The sequence below is a fragment of the Trachypithecus francoisi genome, unplaced genomic scaffold (assembly GCF_009764315.1).
Source record: "Trachypithecus francoisi isolate TF-2019V2 unplaced genomic scaffold, Tfra_2.0 Lachesis_group8, whole genome shotgun sequence".
NCBI classification, from domain to species: domain Eukaryota; kingdom Metazoa; phylum Chordata; class Mammalia; order Primates; family Cercopithecidae; genus Trachypithecus; species Trachypithecus francoisi.
In genome coordinates this window covers 100,377,677-100,399,671 of record NW_022681473.1, presented here as the reverse complement: position 1 = coordinate 100,399,671, position 21,995 = coordinate 100,377,677, and the positions used below count along the sequence as shown (strand labels likewise).

The 21,995-nt window shown below is 37.9% G+C and overlaps 1 protein-coding gene across 4 annotated transcripts in view; it reads left to right on the top strand.

Moving 5' to 3' along the window:
- RDX (radixin) overlaps positions 1 to 21,995 on the top strand; it is a 102,050-nt gene that overhangs the window by 69,320 nt on the left and 10,735 nt on the right. For 2 of the 4 annotated variants that reach the window (XM_033204412.1, XM_033204415.1), the window contains 2 exons: positions 2,253 to 2,495; positions 3,696 to 9,359. In XM_033204412.1, the coding sequence (XP_033060303.1) occupies positions 2,253 to 2,495; positions 3,696 to 3,860 (408 nt within the window). In that variant the 3' untranslated portion in view covers positions 3,861 to 9,359. Of the gene's footprint in view, positions 1 to 2,252; positions 2,496 to 3,695; positions 9,360 to 21,995 lie in introns of those variants that run through there. The other 2 variants (XM_033204414.1, XM_033204413.1) reach the window with 2 other exon arrangements.

The window sequence follows — 21,995 nt, the reverse complement described above, 5'->3', positions numbered from 1 at the left end:
AAGCTTCGTGTTGTTCAGAAATGTTGGAAGATGTGGCCCTCAAGTTAGATAATAGGGAATTGTGAAGGGCTTTAAATAAATGCTCTGCTACAGCAAGGCAGTGGGAGTATCGATTGACTTGGGGCTTAGAAGATTTTAAAACAGGATTGTAACATGATCAGATATGATTTTCTAAAAACCATGTAGTGATCAGTGTGAAGAAAGGATTGGGATAGTGGATACTTAAGAGATAAAGACCCAAACTGAGGATGTGGAAATGAGAATAAAGAGGAATGGGAAGAGATAAGAGACATTTTGTGGTAGACACAAAAGGACATGGCAACCAGTGATTGGATATGAAGTTGAATTATTTTTATTTTTTTAGAGACATGCTCTTACTCTGTGTGCCAGGCTGGAGTGCAGTGGCACAATCATAGTTCATTGCAGCCTTGAACTCCTGGGCTCAAGGGCTCCTTCCACCTCAGCCTCTGCAGTAGCTGAGACTACAGGCATGCGCCATCATTTTTATTTTTGTTGAGAATGGAGGTCTTGTGGTGTAGCCCAGGTTGGTCTCGAACTGCTGGCCTCAAGCAGCCCTCCCCTCTCAGCCTCCAAAGTGCTGGGATTATAGGTGTAAGCCACTGTGCGCAGCTGATACTGAAATTTCTAATATGAGTCCTAAGTAGATGAAACTACTATTGTCTAAAGTAGCACACAGTTGTAAAATCAGGCTTTGGTTGGAGGGATGGGGGACTATAAGATAATGAGAGTTTAATTCAAATGACAGTAACTCTTAAATGAAAAGATATACCCAAAGATATTTAGTTGTAGAAGATGATTTTTCTACAATAAAATGTACTTATACAGAAAACAGTTTTCTTTTACTCTTAAGTAAATCATAAGGTTTCTTTTACTCTTAAGTAAATTTTAAGTAAGTAGCGGTTTAAATTTCACTGGGAAGTTTTAGATGTATTGAAAATTAGTTGTATATAAATAAAACTACAAAAGGAATTCCACTGTTAATTTCCCAGTTACTCTACTTTGTTACTAGAATTTTTTAGATCCCTTTTAGGGATGATTTGTGAAATTTAGAGACACGTAAACTTTAAAAAAATTAGCATATTACAGAGGTCAAGTCTGTGAATTATAGAAAATTAGGAAATGCACACAAAAGACAATTGTATTCCCATAAATTAGGGGCAGTACTGCAAAACCTTGGTACATATCCTTCCAGGATACTTCCTGTTTATATAGTCAACATGAAATCTTACTGTATGTACTATTTCATTTTAGTGTATTTTCACCTCATAGAATATTAGGCTATATTCAGAATTTCCCAAAAAGTCTCATAGCTAATTTGCCAGACAAGTGTTCAGAGGACTTTGCATTATCTCTATTTGCTGTAAGTCTCTTTTAATGGAGGGCAGTTTCTCTTTGTATTATTTTGATTTATTGAAGGGACCTACAGAATGTCCCAGCTCCTGTATTTGTTTAGTTCCTTCCTTGTGTCATCGACCTTATCCTTTAACTCCAGTATTTCCTGTGAACCGGAAGTTAGATCTAGAACCTGGGGAATTCAAATTAAATGTTTTTGACTACAGTGCATCAGAGGTGAGAATTCCATATAATTTAACATCTAAACTGGAGCACTTTTGAGAAAAAGGGGATATTGTTCATAATTACACCAGGACAACAGTGTAACAGGACTTTTCCAGGTAAACCAAGATAATATGATCACCCAAATAATTGGTGATGTTAGATATTTCAGATTGTATCGTATCAGAAGACAGTATTTAGTTAATTCACCATTAGTATTTGTTAGTGATCATTGGATTTGAGTAACGACAGTCTCATTCCTCCATTTTTCGGTTACATTTTCCCCTTGTGGCTCAAATAAAATCTATTGGGTATGGGATTCTTCGGCATTATACGAATATCCATTTCTCATCAGCTATTTGCACAACAATTTTAGCAAACAGTTGATAATTCTTGCCAGAATTAGTACTTCTTTTTTTGCATGTATGCTTGTTTTTCTTTTAACCTGTCACTGACTTGAAGCTTGCAGAATTAGGAATTCTAATAGGATTTGCATAATAATGCTTTTGATTTTCTCCTTTACCTGTTGGCATTCTTTTATGAAAATAGAGCTTTCATAAATAGGGCTTATTTCATTACCTTGAAATATAGTTTCTGTTAAAAAAGCAGTATAACTTGATTGTTTTAATTACTAATTTTTGAAGTAAGTTGCTCATAAACGTATTTTTAATGTTCAGGCTTTTGCAGCCCAGGAAGACTTGGAAAAGACCAAAGAAGAGTTAAAAACTGTGATGTCTGCGCCCCCTCCACCTCCACCACCACCTGTCATTCCTCCAACAGAAAACGAACATGATGAACATGATGAGAATAATGCTGAGGCTAGTGCTGAATTATCAAATGAAGGGGTAATGAACCATAGAAGCGAGGAAGAACGTGTAACAGAAACACAGAAAAATGAGCGTGTTAAGAAGCAACTTCAGGTATTTAAAATTTGCAGTTGTATGCACATTAGAAATATAGTTTGCATTTCCCCATCTTAGACAAACTTAGTTAAAAAGAACATAGAAGTTTTAATACTGACTGGCCTTTGATTGGTTTGTGGGTATTTGGCCTATAGTCGTTATTTCATTTCTTCCATTGTGTGAACCCATTAGCAAATACCTGTTAGCTTTGAATAAACAGACCTTAATTAGTGGTTATTTAATTACAGCTTGACCCATTTTAAAAGGTATAAAGTATTGTAATGTGTTGAAAAACAAATGAATTTAGTTTTTAATCAGCAATATGTATGTTGAGGGCCAAGCGCAGTGGCTCACACCTGTAATCCCAGCACTCTGGGAGGCCGAGGCAGGTGGATCGCTTGAGGCCAGGAGTTCAAGACCAGCCTGGCCAACATGGTGAAACTCTGCCTCTACCAAAAATACAAAAATTAGCTGGGTATGGTGGTATGAGCCTGTAATCCCAGCTACTTGGGAGGCTGAGGCATGAGAATTGCTTGAACCTCGGAGGTGGAGGTTGCAGTGAGCCGAGATCATGACACTGCACTCCATCCTGGATGATAGAAGTGACTCTTTCTCAGAAAAATAAAATAAAATAAAATGTACATTGGAAAGAATGATAGTTAATATACTATGTTTAAGACATTGCATAATCTTAATTATTCAGATTTTATATTGGCAAAAGGTCAGTATATTACATGGACATAACTAGGTCAAAGTAGAGGATTTTAATATTATGAGAGCTTTCTTTTTTCCCAGTAAGTTATCTAATATTTTAATTGTTGAAATCTTTAAATATTAAAATAAGGTGATAGTTACAATAAATATATTAAGACTTTTGGAGAAGGCTTCCCTTGAGGTATAGATTTTAAATCTCATAGTAATATTAGTTTATAATGGCTGCATTGAACTTTTTAGCCATTTCAAATATTAGATGAGAAAGTTAAGGACATTTAGAATAATGTACAAAATACCACGGTTGATAAATGTGGAAAGGAAAGGCCATGTGTACTCTTCCCTTACCACTGCCACCACTATTGCTAAAGCAAACTTATACACTAAAGAAAAAGGTTTCACAGTGGGAATGATTTGGTATATGTATTTATGCATCTTAAAGCCATTTTCATAAATTTTTTTAAATCTTAGAAAATAATTGTTGTACTTTTTATTTTTTAAATATAGGCATTAAGTTCAGAATTAGCCCAAGCCAGAGATGAAACCAAGAAAACACAAAATGATGTTCTTCATGCTGAGAATGTTAAAGCAGGCCGTGATAAGTACAAGACTCTGCGACAGATTCGACAAGGCAATACAAAGCAGCGTATCGATGAGTTTGAAGCAATGTGAGAGCTGTTATTTTGCATATATGTTCTTCATAAGCTGAACCACCAACAGAGAAAAGCAGGCCTTTGCAGATATGATGGAATGCATCCCACCTTGCCAAAGCACTTACACCGATTTGACTGTGCTAGCTAAAAGACAGATTTAAGGGGAGCTCTTCAGCATGAAGGCAGTATGATATCATGCTTGGTTTTCTTTTTCTTTTGGTCCAGGGAATGGAGAATGGTGTTCCATTGCCTCCTTTCACATTTTTTTTTCTTTTTCTTTTTTTTTTTTTTCTGTTGAAGATTAACACTAATTATCATGTCTGACAAATGTGTATGTGTGGTTTCAGTTCTGTGTACATTTTAAAGGATAATGGTGATGAACATTTTTTGGGTTTCCCTTGTCCCTTCCATTTAACCTGTGTGTATTTCCACATTCTCTCTCACATTTTCTTAGCGTGCCCTTCTCTTATCTGCCGTGTCCATAGCCATAATCCCACCATCATACAGATCAGGCAGTGTTTAAAATGATGGTAGGTAGCACAGTGGACAGTCTTTGATCATTATGTAGAATAAGGCTATGAATCATGAAAGAGATTAGAACATTTAATAATGTATGTACAGCTGGTGGTTAGTTTTTTTTAAATCCAAATTTAATTGCCTTATTGGATATTTGATATTTGGTTATTTAATCACAGTCATCTTTAACAGCTTACATTGATTGGTGTTTTATCTCCTCTAATCCTTTGATGGCTTTTTTTGCCTGCCATTTCACAGAGGTTTAGACAGCAGTAATAGCTCCCTAGGAGAGTTTACTGATTAAACAGCCTCTGCAAGATTTGTAAAGTTTTGTTCTTTTATAGACTGATTTAGAAAAACAGATGATTAGTAAAAAAAGAAAATATACATTTGTCGGTAACTGATTTTAATTATTTTTTAAAACCTGGACCTTTCTGGAAGGGCAGCATATAAAAACATCAGTCCCGAGGAGGGGACAACAAGACTACCTCACTACTACCACCTGCGATGACTGGTTGTTCAAACACAATGGAGGGTGTAAGCTATATGTTTTATAATTCATGATGATAGCCTTGATCATCAAGAAATACTTTTGAAATTTCATTTTCCCTCATAATATCTTAGAGTGCTAAATTTTTAACTGCCTTTTTGTTGAGTCAAACTGTGGGATTCTGATTTATATTAAAATTGTAAGCTCCTCACTGGTATACTATCATCCTGGAGGGCTGTGGTATGGCTGAGTAAGAGGGGGAATGAGACAGAGAGAGAGACTGTGTGTGTGTGTGTGTGTGTGTGTACACTCGTGTGTATGAGAGAGAGATGCTAACCTTGTAACATGAAGAATGTCTGTACCTTGATATGATAGTTACATAATCATTATATTTGGCTTCTAGATCACTGTGCTTATTTTTTTTTTTTCAATCTCTGACTAAAAATACTTAAATTTTGTTTGTTAATTCTATTTTAGAAATTATAATTTTAGTTTATATTAATTTCAGTTATATCTTACTGAAGAAATCTTTCCAGTCAGAAGGAGGTTCTAATATTCACATGTTCTAATACTTTGTTTATTGTAAAACAGCTAAATTTGGAGATACATAAAGCCTTGTTTTCTCTGTGTGGTTCAGCTGCTTTCCATTTGGTATTACACAGTCAAATTTACATTTATTAAAATTGCCATTTTATTAAACATTTTCATGCACACTAGATTCAAGTTGTGTCTGAAAATATCTCTTGTGTTTTTTTGATTTTGCTGACTTTAAAAGGATTAATCTGGGCAGACATTATGAAAAAGAAAGGTTGCGTTTAATATATTTTTTGAGCTTTGTAGGACAAAACATAGCTGGTTAACCTTGAAGTGACTGTTGTACCATGGTTGTGCACGTGCTTCAGAATCCTATGGAAGACAATGTTCCTACTTGCAGTGTGCATCAAAGGAATGGATGGTGGACCCTGCTATTCATATTTTGAAACACAAATGTTCACTTTAAAGCAATTGCCATAATAGATAAAAACCTGAACTTTCATTGGATTTTTGTTAATTTTCCTCATTTTGAATTATGTGCACTACCATAGCTACATCAGTTTGCTACAGTATTGAAAAATTATCAGTTATATTTTGCTGTTTATGATCTATTTGTAGATTAGGATTAAAATGGATTTAATCCATTTTTAAAAGGCTGTGTGAATTTTTCTAAACAAGAACCATTTGCAATATGGACTTCATAGAGATTAAACCAATTATAACTTATCATTAGCAGTCGCGAGCACATGTTCATATAGTCAATGTAAAAATACACTAATGAGTATTTGGTAAATCCCAGTAGGCTTTTACCATTAGCATAATTTTGTGTTGTACAATTAAGTTACAATTACATCTCTAATTTTGGATAATATTCATTGGTTAACAATAAAGTGACAAAAGCTCATGCCTTCAAGGTCCACTGTTGTTATTTAACATGGATTTCTTGTATGTTTCTTGAAAATTACAATCTTTATCAGAGCCATGAATCACCACATCTTAAAAGTAAGAAGTAGATAGGAAATAATTTTAAATCCTTATAGATCTACTCTTTCCCCAAAATGATACCTCTTTGGTATGGAAGTAATAGTGATTAATTCTGTGGAAAAGTTAAACTATTAAATTAAACTGACTTTCTTGACAGCAAAATGTAATTTAGGGTTTCCAGTCATTGCCTTTATTTATTGTATAGTGGTTAGTTTCTTTTGCCTGAGGAAGATACAGTTTTTTGTCCTTGATTCATCTCACTATTAACATTTCAACATTCTTTAAAGAACTGTATGCTAAGTATATTTATTTAAGTACAAATTCTTATTTTGAAGCTATATTATAGAGCAGTTACTATAAATCTAGAAGTTGATTGCCTTTTTCAAGTCTTCTTACTAATTTTTTACTTAAATAAGTGATAAATCTATAAAAATAGTAAAAGCCCAGATTTTTTTGTTGATAGTAATATTTAACTGTCACTTTTATTTCTGTTCTCAAGGACACATAGTGATTTTTTTACTCTGATCCTGTCAGAAAATGGAATTTTACATAATATTTTGCTTTATGTCTAGAGTTTTTAAGAGCTAGAATGGCCCCTTATAAAATTATGTTAGATTTTATTGAAAGTCACTCTTATCATTAGAAGTGTTTCAATATTATTGTGTTTTTTTTTTTAAATCCCACTGTATTCTGTTCCAGTATTGATCACCTTGTTGATTGTTAATGTAATTTTAGAAATGAAAAAATTTTTTTAATTCACAGGCATCCCATTTTACATATGCACAGTAAAAACAATTAGTCTTAAAAGTTAAAGCTTGAAACTAAAGTCTAAGGGATTACTAACTTTAGCATTAATATACTGAACTAATGAGTAAACCAAAGCTTAGATACCATTATTAAGAATAAGAGAAAACAATTCAGTGTGGAGCTCTACTGTTAGGTTCCTCTCTTAAGTCTGTTCTAAACGAACAGAACTTTAGCATTTTCTTATTTTGTACCACTTCCATTTTTTTAACCTATCAAATATTCTAATGTGGTCTGTCACATGGAATGACAGTATTCTAACTCATACAAAAGCTCTTTGGATTCTGCAAATGTTTTTGATAACTTTATGAAATGTTCAGGCAGCCTGACTCCCCACAGTCTACACTAGTAACTAGGAAAAACTGGCTCCCTATCATGTTCCATATGTTAAAGCTTACCACATTCTTCTCCTTAGCTTTTCCAATTAAATAATTTTAACTCCCAATTTTTCCTTAGTAGACCTACCTCTTACTATGTCCATCTATCAAGAGTTAAGAACTTCCATTTTCCCTGTGGAAAGATCATGGCTGTGTGGTTCAGCTACTTTCCATTTGTGGATAATAGACACTCAGATTTACATTTATCTGTTAAAATTGCCATTTATCTCCTCAATACTTTGACTTCCCTTAACCTCCGTGGTACAAGAGTTTTCTGATTTGGGGTTATATATACTACTTTAGGAGTTAAAGTATTTCCTACACAATTTTTGCATTAAAGATCTTGACTAAGGTGATACCCCATGACACATCCTTTGCATTCAGGTTTATGTTTTGGCTGTGGAGATCCCTAGCTACTCAGTGGCTCCAGATTCTTATTTAATGGTCATCATTTAGCCAATACATTTTTATTAAGTGCTGGCTATATTCAAGGACTTAGAAGCAAGATTAGGATGATTGTGACCCTTTGTTTTGGCCTATGTAGGGGACTTCAAATATTAATTTATTTTAGCTCTTAGATCACTTCCATTTATCTATTATAATATCATTTCTTTTAAAATGGCAGTGCCATATTATTGATTCCTGTTACTTGTATGCCCAGATTCCTCCATGTTTATAACTAGCTAGTTGCTTCTATCAGTGCAAATTATTATTTTTACCACCCTATTCTAATTGTTCTTCACTTTTATTTAATCATTATTTTAAATATTTGGATTCATTTTTATATTTATGCATGCCATTTAGTTTGCTCCTAAAAATAGTGATACTGGTTTTAGTTTTTTATTACTAAATCAGCATAGCCAAATGTCCATCTTCCTAGTGGTAATATGCAATCAGAATTTCTGAGATTATTTATGTGACTACTTTTGGAAAAGTTTCTTTTGATAAAACATGGATTTATTATGTGAAATTCTTGCACTGTGTTACAATGTGTGCTATGATATCCCTTTTATTTTTTTTCAACTTAAATATGATGTTTTGTATTATTTTAGACCTAGAAGTCATGTGTTTTTTAGAATCATAAGGGAATATATATCTCCTCCCTCCCTTTCCTTTTATATATATTGAGAAGTCTATGGAATTCAAGTCTGGCATTTGAATTCTATATACTTTCATTGCATTTACATAATTATTTACTTTTAAATTTTAGCTGTTTTCATAAAAACAGTTTTGAGATGAAACTTAAAAGGAAGATTAATAAGCAGGAAAATTAGTAACTGACAGGGAATATGAATGAATACTCAGTGTACGTTTCTCAGGTATGCTTATTTTCTGATAAATTACTTAATTTTCATTTCATAGGCCAAATTTGAAACACCAGTTAATAAAGTTATTCTAAAAGAGTCTCTAATTTTAAAAGTTTTTCTAACCTAGGAAGACTCATTTTAGACCCAACTGACAAACCAGTCAAATGTGATTAATTGGTAATATCTGTATTAAATATTGAGAAGATTAATAAAGTTAAAAGTTTACAGTTGAATCTTTTTTTATCGTGGTAAAATATACATAAAATTGATCATTTTAACCATTTTCAAGTGTACAGTTCAGTGCCATTAAGTACATTCAGGTTGTTGTGTAACCGTCACCACCATCCATCTCCAGGACGTTTTCATCTTCCCAGACTGAATTGTGTACCCATTAAATGATAATCCCCCATTCCTCCCTCCTCCCCAGTCCTTGGTGACCACTTCTCTACTTTCTGTCTCCATAAATTTGATGTTTCTAAGTACCTCATAAAAGTGAACTCATACAATATTTGTCCTTTCGTGTCTGGTTTCTTTCACTTAGCATAATGTTTTCAAGGTTTGTTTATGTTGTATGTATCAGAATTTTATTCCTTTTTAAGGCTAAACAATATTCCATTGTATGCATATATCATATTTTATTTATCCACGTGTCTGTTATTGATGGACACTTGAATTACCACTATCATTTGACTACTGTGAGTATTGCTGCTTTGAAGATTGGTGTACAAATATCTTAGAGTCCCTGCTTTCAGTTCTTTGGGATACATCATACCCAGAAGTGGAATTGTTTGGTCATCTGTTAATTCTGTGTTTAATTTTTTTTTTTTTTTTTTTGAGATGGAGTTTTGCTCTTGTTGCCCAGGCTGGAGTGCAGTGACACAGTTTTGGCTCACTGCAGCCTCTGCCTCCTGGGTTCAAGAGATTTTCCTGCCTCAGCCTCCCGAGTAGCTGGGATTACAGGCATGCACTACCATGCCTGGCTAATTTTCTTTTTAGTAGAGATGAGATTTCTCCATGTTGGTCAGGCTGATCTTGAACTCCCAACCTCAGGTGATCTGCCCTCCTTGGTCTCCCAAAGTACTGGAATTACAGGCGTGAGCCACCACACCTGGCCTTGTGTTTAATTTTTTGAGGAATTGTCATAATATTTTCCACAGCAGCAGCACCATTTTACATTCACGTAGCAGTGCACAAGGTTCTAATTTTGCCACATCCTCACTAACAATTGTTATTTTCTGGGTTTTTTGTTTGTTTGTTTGCTTATTTGCTTGCTTGCTTGATTTTGATAATAGCCATCCTAATGGCGAAGGAGTACTTCATTGTGGTTTTGACTTGCATTTTCCTTTGATACATTTCTCAAATCATAAAAGAAATTAAAATGTGTTTATCGACCATTTGTATATCATTTTTGGAGAAATGTCTATTCCAGTTTTGCCCATTTTAAAAATTGCTTAATTTTCTGTTGTAAGAATTCTTTGTATTTGGGATTCAGAATATTAATCCATTATCCCAGGATTTGGAATATTAATTCCTTTTCAGGTAGGAGTTCCAAATCTTTTTTCCCGTTGTGAATTGCCTTTTCGCCCTTGATGTAGTGTAGTTTTCTTTGATGCACAAAAGTTTTTAATTTTGAAAAAGTCCAATTTTGTTGTTGTTGCCTGTGCTTTTGGTGTTTGTGTTTTTTGAAGAGGAAAAATAGTTTTTAATGAAGAAGGTGTTACAGAAAGGCAAAGCAGAAGAGAATACGTATAGTGGTTAGTCTCTAGACTGTAGAAATGAAAGTAAATAGATAGACAGTGGGCATTGACTGTAGGATGATAAAGCTAGAGTGGGTTGGGCCCAGGAATTTATGGAGCCTTGAATCCTATGTTTAGATGGTTTAATTTGATTTGAGGACAACTGGTAGCTTTGGAAAGGCACAGCTACAGAGAGGCACAATAACTAAACCTTGCTTGAAAAAGAAAACTCATGTTGTGATGTAAAGTGTACTAGAAAGTGCAGAGGATACAGCATAATAGAAGAGCTTGTCTACTGTAGTTAGCCTAAGAAAGACCATGGCCATGGGAATGAATTTAAAGGAAATTCTGATAAAGGAAATGTTTAAGTGTAATTTGCTGTCATGTTTGCTATATTGTTCATGTTTGTGGTAATGTATTTTCTTCTGAACTTACTTTCCAGCTGACCTCTTTTAAGACACTTAAAACCTCAGTATCTTTTCTTTTATCCATGACTTTTTGGGAATGGGTTCTTTAGTGGCACAAAAGAAGTAGAAATTAAAGACATGCAAGAACAAATGGATTTGGTTCTAGGTTCTAACTCCAAGTCTTATACTCTTGTACTCTAGCTTTTATAACTGATTTTATAGTTCTGAATCAGATTGTCCTTTTTCAGAGCATTTCTCTGGATTCAGATTATGGTCACTTCCATTCTAGATGCATTATCTTCACAAAAATGTATGCCTGACCGAGGCTTAATATCTGTGTATGTTTGAAGTTTTAATACTGGTTTATAGTTGAAAACCATTACCTCAGAGTAATGCTTATAACAATAGTTTATCAAACTTCTTTTTGCTCTCAGATGACCTTCATGATGTACTGGCTTTTAGAAGAAATTTGAAGGGTTTTTTTTTTTTCTTTTTTAAACAGTTTGAGGTTAGTAAAATGATTCTTTCAGCTCATTATGAAAGAATTATGTTCACCAAAACACAACTCAGAGAAGGTTATCTCAGAACATACAGGCACAATTATTTCCTGGCTATGATAACCCTTAACAACTCACTTTGGAAATTTCTATAGATTTCTTTCTTTCTTTTTTTTTTTTGAGATGGAGTTCCACTCTTGTTGCCCAGGCTGGAGTGCAGTGGTGTGATCTCAGCTCACCATAACCTCCGCCTCAATCAAGCTATTCTCGTGCCTAAGCCTCCCAAGTAGCTGGGATTACAGGCACGTGCCACCATGCCCAGCTAATTTTTGTATTAGAGATGGGGTTTCTCCATTCTCCATGTTGGTCAGGCTGGTCTCAAACTCCTGACTTCAGGTGATCCGCTCACGTCGGCCTCCCAAAGTGCTGGGATTACAGGCATGAGCCCCTGCTCCTGGCCTAGATTTTTTTTTTTTTTTTTTGAGACAGAGTCTCGCTCTGTTGCCCAGGCTGGAGTGCAGTGGCTGGATCTCAGCTCACTGCAAGCTCCGCCCCCTGGGTTTACACCATTCTCCTGCCTCAGCCTCCCGAGTAGCTGGGACTACAGGCGCCCGCCACCTCGCCCGGCTAGTTTTTTGTATTTTTTAGTAGAGACGGGGTTTCACCCTGTTAGCCAGGATGGTCTCGATCTTCTGACCTCGTGATCCGCCCGTCTTGGCCTCCCAAAGTGCTGGGATTACAGGCTTGAGCCACCGCGCCCGGCCTAGATTTTTTAAAAGTTGAAAACTGTACTTGATTATGCTCATCCATTTAGCTTTTGCTAGAGGCATGAGTTGATTGATCTGCTTGTACCCAAATGACATCTTAAATTTTTTTTCCTTCTTTTGATTGTTTCTCTCAGGCAATTCCTAATACAATCTAGTTCTCAATTTTTAGGCCATAAAGGTTTTCGAATATAGGTAGATAAAATCTTTTGATAGAATTTAAGTTACAGGTAGATAGTTTCTCCTCAGTGACTTTATTTTATTTATTTTTTGGAGACAGATTCTCACTCTGTCGACCAGACTGGAGTGCAGAGGTGTGATTTCAGTGCACTGCAGCTTTCACTTCTCGGGTTCAAGCGATTCTCCTGCCTTAGCCTCCCAAGTAGCTAGGACTAAAGGTGTGTGCCACCATGCCCAGCTGATTGTTGTATTTTTAGTAGAGACGGGTTTTCACCATGTGGCCAGGCTGGTTTTGACCTCCTGACCTCAAGTGATCAGTCCCCCTCAGCCTCCCAAAGTGCTGGGATTACAGGTGTGAGCCACCGTGCCCGGCCTAAAATTTGTGTATTTTTAAAGCATTTGCTGTTGAAGGACATATAATCTTCCATTGTATGTAAAAGTAAATAATAGTTTACTTCTTAGTTCCATTAATATTTGCAAATGTACTTGATAGTAGCTCACTTGGGTTTCTTAAAACGTTTAGGTTGGTTAAACTGCTTATCATTTTTCAAGAAATACTAACATCCTTTAAAAGTAGTTTTTGTTGATAGTTACAATATAAATCCCTGTCATTTAGTAATTTATTTTATTTTTATTTTTATTTTATTTTATTTTTGAGATGGAGTCTCGCTGTGTCGCCCAGGCTGAATGGAGTGTGGTGGCGTGATCTCGGCTCACTGCAAGCTCTGCCTCCCGGGTTCACGCCATTCTCCTGTCTCAGCCTCCCGAGTAGCTGGGACTACAGGCGCCCACCACCATGCCCAGCTCATTTTTTGTATTTTTAGTAGAGACGGGATTTCACCTTTCACCGTGTTAGCCAGGATGGTCTTGATCTCCTGACCTTGTGATCCACCTGCCTCGGCCTCCCAGAGTGCTGGGATTACAGGCATGAGCCACTGTGCCCGACCCATTTAGTAATTTAGATGCATTCTTAAAATAACCTGAGATAATACTTCCATTTTGTAAAAGCTTTGTACCAGACAATATAAGACCTGGAATTAGAACCCAGAACCTAATCTTCTGGATATAGTTTAATGTATTATATTAAACTATAATCAGTTATATTGGAATGCCACATCGTATTCCAGTACAACTGATGTTTTAAGGATGTTTAAAATGAATTTGGGGGGCATAAGCTATATAAAAGACTTTGTATGAAATGTATCCATTGGAAAATTAGGTTTGCATCTCTACAGGTTACAGTATGTAAATTTTTGGAATGTTCTCAAGCATTGGGAAGACTGCAAGTAAGTATGTCTTCTAGATAACTGGTGTGATGTATACAGATAGGAAAATGTTCTCTGCCACCTCTTATTTTTCATCCATTATGCTTTAGCTCTTAAACATTAGACATGTAAAAGATTTTCAGTGTAATAGTACTATGAAAGGAATGCTGAATTAGGAGAAAAGAAGGCATGATGTTTATTCCCTTTTCCATAAAATAAGATATATATACATTTGCATGCAGAGTCATTCATTCAGTGATTTTCAGAGCAATTGCTGTTTGTGCACTGTTGGAATTATGGGAGCTAGATGAATCGATGAGACTTTGCGACTCTGCCAAGAGAATTGTAGTTAATTGGGGAGTTGAGTCCTGGACTCAAATTGAGGTATAGAAAGTATGGTAGTAAGTGCCAGAAGAAAGACTGAGATAAAATGTGCAGGAGATAGAGAAATGAGAGGCCACTTCGTTCAGCTTTAGGTCACTTTGATTTAGTGTTTATTCATGTGATACTTCTTGATGAAGCTGAGAAAATGTTCTTTTAGAGTTTAGATTTTAGATCAGATATTGTTCTTGTGCCTATAAACTTTGGTCTTAGTTCGTGTGTGTATGTGTGTATGTATGTGTGTATGTGTTTTGGAGACAGGGTCTTGCTCTGTTGCCCAGGCTGGAGTACAGTGGTGCAGTCTCGGCTCACTGCAGCTTCTGCCTCCTGGGTTCAAGCAATTCTTCTGCCTCAGCCTCCTGAATAGCTGGGACTACAGGCATGTGCCACCACATCTGGCTAATTTTTGTATTTTTAGTAGAGACGCCGAGGCGGGCGGATCACCTGAGGTCAGGAGTTTGAGACCAGCCTGGCCAACATGGTGAAACCCTACTCTACTAAAAATACAAAAATTAGCCAAACGTGGTGGCGGGTACCTTTAATCTCAGCTACTCGGGAAGCTGAGGCAAGAGAATCACTTGAACCCAGGAGGCGGAGGTTGCAGCGAGCCGAGATTGTACCACTGCACTGCAATCTGGGTGACAAGAGCGAAACTCTGTCTCAAAAAAAATAAGAGAATCTTTGGGATAGCTGTGAGGCAGCATGATGTTGAGGTAATTGCATGGGTTTTGGATTTCCACGTCGAGTTTAAATCTTGGCCTGGCCACTTCTGAGACCTTGGGAATCCACTCAGCCATTTGAGCTTGAGTTGTCTCATCCATTAAACAGAAGTAACACTATTAATCTTGTGAGTGTTGATTGTAATAATAAACATGGAATACTTTGTTATAGCCTTGGCATATTGGAAATGTTAATAAATAGTAACTTGTGTCATTTTGGTTTTCATCTGTCAGTATTATGAATATTCATATTTGTAACCAAGTCCTTTGGGCTCCATTTTTAATATGTTTTGTTTACCTTTTAAGGATTCTAGTTATGATTCTCTTAGAAGGTATCACTCCCCATGTTTGTTGAGTGTGTGCCAGGCCTATGCAAAGCATATGGAGATAAGAAAGACATGCTCCTAAGCAGTAAATAGTTTATGGTTTTTCCTGGTACACAAAATAAATCTTTCGTGTTTGTGTGTTATGAATAAGTGAGGTTCCCTCCTCAACCCCTTAATATTATAGTCTGCCAAGTCTCACTCCTTCTGTCTACAGTTGGATCTCTTAGTGACTTTATCCAGTGTCATTGCTTTAAATACCACCTGTAGGCTGAAAAACTTAAATCTCTAACCAGATTTTCCCCTGAACTTCAGATGTGTATATCTAATTCTCTACATAACATTTCCAGTTTGATATCTAATAAGCATCTCAAACTTACTATGTTAAACTCAAGATCTTCCCTCCTTAAACTTGCTCCTGCCTGAGTCTTGCCCTTCTCAGTTGGTAAGTGGCAAGTCCCTTCTTCCAGCTAATTAGGCCAAAACCTTGACCACACCTATGACTCTCTCAGTCAGTCCATCCAGTCCAATCACAAACCTGTTGGCCCAGCATTCAAGATACATAATGTATCCAGAATATGACCACTTCATCCTCCACAGCCATCAGTGTTCCACCCACAGGATTGCCTGGATTATTGCAAAAGCCTTCCATTCTGTTTTCTTGATTTCCTCTTTGCCATATTACAGTCTTTTAAGAACTTACAACAGGTAAGTCAGACCATGTCACTTGTGTTCAAAATCCCTCCGAGGTTTCGCATCTCCGAGTAAAAGCTGTGTCCTGGCCGGGCGCGGTGGCTCAAGCCTGTAATCCCAGCACTTTGGGAGGCCGAGACGGGCGGATCACGAGGTCAGGAGATGGAGACCATCCTGGCTAACACGGTGAAACCCCGTCTCTACTAAAAAATACAAAAAACTAGCCGGGCGAGGTGGCGGGCGCCTGTAGTCCCAGCTACTCGGGAGGCTGAAGCAGGAGAATGGTGTAAACCCAGGAGGCGGAGCTTGCAGTGAGCTGGGATCCGGCCACTGCACTCCTTCCTGGGTGACAGAGCGAGACTCCGTCTCAAAAAAAAAAAAAAGCTGTGTCCTTTTCAGCGGTCATTTGCAACCTAGTCTATTCTGGTCCCTGCCAAAGCTCTTGGGCCTCCTCTGCTGATTTCCTCTTCTCTTGTTAAATTGAAGTCACACTGACTTCCTTGTTATTCTTTAAAGCAGCCAGCTGGTCCAACTCCTCTTACTTAGCTTGGAAGACTTTTTCCCAGACATTGTTATGATTCACTCCCTTGCTACCTCCAGGAATTTGCTTAAATGTCACCTCAATGAGGCTGCCTCTTACAACTCTATTTAAAATTGTACCTTCCCCAAGTATCTCGTACCCATTTCTTGCCTTTATTTTTCTCTATAGCACTTGCCATCTAGCATACTATATATTTACCTATTTGTATTGTATCTGTCTCACTACACTAGAATGTAAGCTCCATGTGGGCAGGAATTTTTTTTTTTTTTTGAGACGGAGTCTCGCTCTGTGGCCCAGGCTGGAGTGCAGTGGCCGGATCTCAGCTCACTACAAGCTCTGCCTCCCGGGTTCACGCCATTCTCCTACCTCAGCCTCCCGAGTAGCTGGGACTACAGGCGCCCGCCACCTCGCCCGGCTAGTTTTTTGTGTGTATTTTTTAGTAGAGACGGGGTTTCACGGTGTTAGCCAGGATGGTCTCGATCTCCTGACCTCGTGATCCGCCCGTCTCGGCCTCCCAAGGTGCTGGGATTACAGGCTTGAGCCACTGCGCCCGGCCAAGGGCAGGAGTTTTACCGTTGTGTACACTGGTATATGCCCAGGGCCTAGAGCGCTGCCTGGAATGCCATAGATGCTTGCTATTTAATAAATGAATGGATAGATGAGCTCTGAGAGCTCAGAAGGAAGGCACCTGATCTTACTGCAGAGCTCCAGGGAAGGCTTGCTGTAGGAGATGGTCCCTAAGCGAAGTCTTTCAGGACGAGTTATTCTTAATCGAGGAGGCAAAGATAGGAAAGCTTTCTGGAAAGAAGGAACTGCATATGCATATACATTGAGTCACAAAAGGACGTGGAGTGTGCTGGGACTGCCCATTTGTATTGAAAACAAAGTTTGAGATTCAGAAGGTAGTGCCGTAAAATACAAGAAAATCATGAGGGAGAGCAGGTTTGGGTGTGCCCGTGACATTTCTTTTTGGACAATTTGAATTTGGAATGCTGATGGAATGTCAGATGAAATTTCCCAAGGGGAAAGTGTAAGGAAAGAATTGGTGGGTTTAGTATAGGACCTTGGAGAGCGCCAACATTGAAGTACTGCCAAAGCAAGAGAGGACCACAGAGACGTGTAGGACAGAAAGGTGACTGCGTGTGACCACCAGTGCCACACGGGGAAAATAATATTACGATACTTAAAATGTATACTGGTCTCAGCAACAAGAACATCATTGAAAAGAGCAATTTCTTTGAGTTAGAATAGTTGTCACTTAGTTTCACCGTGTGTCTTCTGGAAAGTGTTTTCCCTAAATCTACACGTAATGCTTACGCTCTAAGAATAACAAGAACAGGAAAACGATGTCTCTAACAGTGTCCTCTGTCAACTCCGTGTGTCTAAATCTGACACTTTAGCATGAACCCCACTCCATACCCCTGCTCAAGTCGGTGAGATTATGCCTGGTAAGGTGAAAATCTGTTCCCGTATTTGCCATCTAGAGTAAATAGGCTCCACGAAGCACTTGAGTGATGTCATCCATTCAAATAATGTTATTCATTCATTAAACATTTATTAGATGCCTCAAGTTAGGCTCTGAGGATTCATAGATAATTTAATACATCATAAATAATTTAAAACATCATCTAGAGGAAGAAACAGAAGAGTTAAAAAATAATTATGACAATGAGACAAGTAACAGGCACTCAGAGCTAGGTAGTGACCAACCTCTTGCTAACATTGACAAGGTTATAGAGGTTATTGTAATTGTCTAAACAGGGCTGCATCTGCCTGAGCAAGGGGCACTGTTTCCTTATCCACACAAAGACATCATAAAGACTGCAGGTGTCCTTGAAGGTATTCCATTTTACAGCTAGGTAACCTGCTCAAGGACAACCACAGTGGCAGACTCCGTATTTGGATTTTGGTTTTCTTAGAAGCAAAAGCCCTTATCTTTTTGATTACAAAACGACCTTTCCAGTTGAAAGCCAACTGAGACATGTTTACTTGCTCTTGGAAGGATTATTTTGTCTGCATTACTCAAAGTGAATTTATCGATTGATTTATAGGCCAAAGAAGAATGCTTTAAATCTTAAGTTCAACTTGAATACACAGTGGTAGTGACCTGATCAAACCCACTAGATTAAAGACCAGTCTCCTTGAACCACTGCATGTGGCTTGTAACTCTAGTCTGTCCAGTTTAGTGCTCCTGCTTTCAAGATGAGGTCAATATAGCTTAAAGATTTAAAGTTGAAATACATGATTTACTCTTGGAGGGAAAGCATTATTATTATTATTTATTTATTTTGAGACGGAGTCTCACTCTGTCCCCTGGCTGGGGTGCAGTGGCACGATCTCAGCTCACTGCAAGCTCCGCCTCCTGGGTTCACACCATTGTTCTGCCTCAGCCTCCCAAGTAGCTGGGACTACAGGCGCCCGCCACCACGCCTGGCTAATTTTTTGTATCTTTTAAGTAGAGATGGGATTTCAACATGTTAGCCAGGATGGTCTCAATCTCCTGACCTCGTGATCTGCCCGGCTTGGCCTCCCAAAGTACTGGGATAACAGGCGTAAGCCACCACGCCTGGCAGAAAGCATTATTATTATTGTTTTAATTATTACTTTGAGACAGAGTTTCACTCTTGTTGCCCAGGCTGGAGTGCAATGTTGTGATCTCTGCTCACTGCAACCTCTGTCTCCTGGGTTCAAATGATTCTTCTGTCTCAGCCTCCTGAGTAGCTGTGATTACAGGTGGCAGCCACCATCCCCAGGTAAGTTTTGTATTTTTACAGAGACGGGGTTTCATCATGTTGGCCAGGGTGGTCTTGAACTCCTGGCCTCAAGTGATCTGCCTGGCTTGGCCTCCCAAAGTGTTGGGATTACAGGCATCGGCCACCATGCCTGGCTATTTTTTTAAAATTAATAATTGACTGTTAAAGTCCTAGAAATCAAAGAAGAGTCTGTGCTCAAGAAATATTCGAAATCTAGAAGAAAGTTGAAATTGGAGAAGCGAAGATGGATGTGGATAGAAGGCCTTTTAAGCCACCCAATAGGTGTTGAATAAAATGACTCAGCAAGTCTTCAGTGATAGGAACTGAACTCAGTCTGGAGAAAATTCAAGAGGTTGAGGATCAAAGGGAAGAAGGCTCATACTTAGTGAGTTTTAGCATGTGGAAGAGAGCCAGCAAGGAGGGTGGCCACTGTGAGAGCTGAAAAATGAAGTTATCAGGCAGCATTTGAGACAGGCTTATAGTTTGGGTCAACCTCCTGAGTAAACACAGGAGAAGGCTTCATTCGTTTTCAGAACAGAATGTTTCAGAACTGAATGAGTATTTCATTGAAAGGTACTAGTCAATTCTTTGTGCAATCCTTTGTCACTTACTAGAAATTTGAAGAGAGAAAGCATAACTAGTAACATTTTTCAGATGCTTTATGTGGGTTATCTGAATGGCTTTGTAGATAAAAATAGATCTGGGCCAGGCATGGTGGCTCATGCCTGTAATCCCAGCACTTTGGGAGGCCGAGGCGGGAGCACCACCTGAGCCCAGGAGTTTGATACCAGCCTGGCCAACATGGTGCCCCATCTCTATTTAAAAAAAAAAAAAAATCTGATTTAATTTTCCTTATGATACTTTAAACTATTAGATTTTTGCCTGCGTGTAATTAAAATGAAAATTGCATTTTCAACAGAAAATTACTATAATTATATTTTGCTTTTAGACTAGTAGATTCTATCAAATTAGAGCAAATAGGGCAAATGATCTTTATGAAAAGGTCCAGATACTAAACATGTTGGACTTTGCAGACCAGTCATCTCTGTCCCGGCTATACAACTCTGCTGGTGTAGTGCACAAGCAGCTATAGGCGTATGTAGATGAATGAGCATGTTTGTGTTCCAATATCATTTTATTTATGGACACTTAACTCTGAATTTCACATAATTCATGTGTCACAAAATATTCTTCCTCTGATTTGTTTTAAAAAAAAAAGGTCAAAAACGTTCTTAAATCACATTCTGTACAAAAACAGATGGGAAGCTGGGTTTGGGCCACAAACCATAGTTTCCTAACTCCTGAGTTAAAGGTTTTTAAAAAGACATGTTCTCCTAAGGGTCAGTGCTGTGGCTTTCTGTCTGGATGACTATTAACATTTTGATGTGACCCTAGGGAGGTCTTATTTTGTTATAATGAAGGGATTTCTTAGATATCTGAACAACTTTTGGCAGTGGTTCTCATGTTAGCGTGCATCAGAATCACCTGGAGGGCTTGTTAAAACACAGGTTGCGGGGCGCCCTCCCCAGGTTTCACATTCAGTAGATCATCTATGCAGCTGCTCAAGAATGTGCATTTATGGCTAGGTGCTAGGTGCGGTGGCTCAGGGCTGTAATCCCAGCATGTTGGAAGGCTGAAGCGGGCGGATCACTTGAGGCCAGGAGTTCGAGACCAGCCTGGTCAACATGGTGAAACACTGTCTCTACCAAAAATACAAAAATTAGTTGGGTGTGGTGGTGCACACCTGTAATCCCAGCTACTAGGGAGGCGAGGCATGAGAATTGGTTGAACCTCGGGAGGTGGAGGTTGCAGTGAGCTGAGATAGTGCCACTGCACTCCAGCCTGGACAACAGAGCGAGACCATCACACACACACACACACACACACACACACACACTGCATTTCTTAAAGGTGAGTCTGATGCTGCTGTTTTGGGACCACACTTTGAGAATTGCTGATTTAGAGAAATGAGAGCATCCAATGCTGTGGAAATAACACAGTTGCTTCTTTTACTCAGTGACCTTAGAGTAACTATTGACTACATAGTTTCTTTGAGACCATTGAAATTCGAATGGTTCAAAGACCAAAGATATTTGGAACAAAATTTGTAACTTTCCCATCTATTGTGGTATTTTTCCTCCATTACTTTCTATTTTTAAACACTTAAAAACTGGAGATTGATTTATAACAGTGTTAGAGAATGAAATGCATCTAGTAGAAATATAAATGAAGGAATATATGTATATATACTAGATACTCACCTATCAGTTTGAAAAATAGTATATTGCCGGTAGCTGGCATTGCATGTTCCTCTCCCATCTTGTCATCCTTTTCTTTGCTTTTACTATCTGTGTTTGTATCTACAACAATATAATGTCTAGTTTTGTGCACACATGAACTTTATGAAAATAATTTTTTTTGTAATTGATGATGAAGTTCTCAAAACAGTTTTATTACACATGCACATCCATTTTCATGAATATAGCTGTGGTTCATTTTCACCGCTTTATTTATTTTATAAGTGCACTACAATTTATCAGTTCCCCCGATGGTGGACATTTGGATTGTTACCAGTATTTTTTTTTCTTTTTCTTTTTTTGTTTTTGAGATGGACTCTCTCTCATCCAGGCTGGGGTGCAATGGCATGATCTTGGCTCATTGCAACTTCCGCCTCCTGGGTTCAAGTGATTCTCCTGCTGCAGCCTCCCAAGCAGCTGGGATTACAGGCACCCACCACCACACCTGGCTAATTTTTTGTATTTTTAATAGAAATGGGGGTGTCACCATTTTGGCCAGGCTGGTTTTGAACTCCTGACCTCAAGTAATCCACCAGTCTTGGCCTCCCAAAGTGCTGGGATTGCAGACGTGAGCCACTGCCTCTGA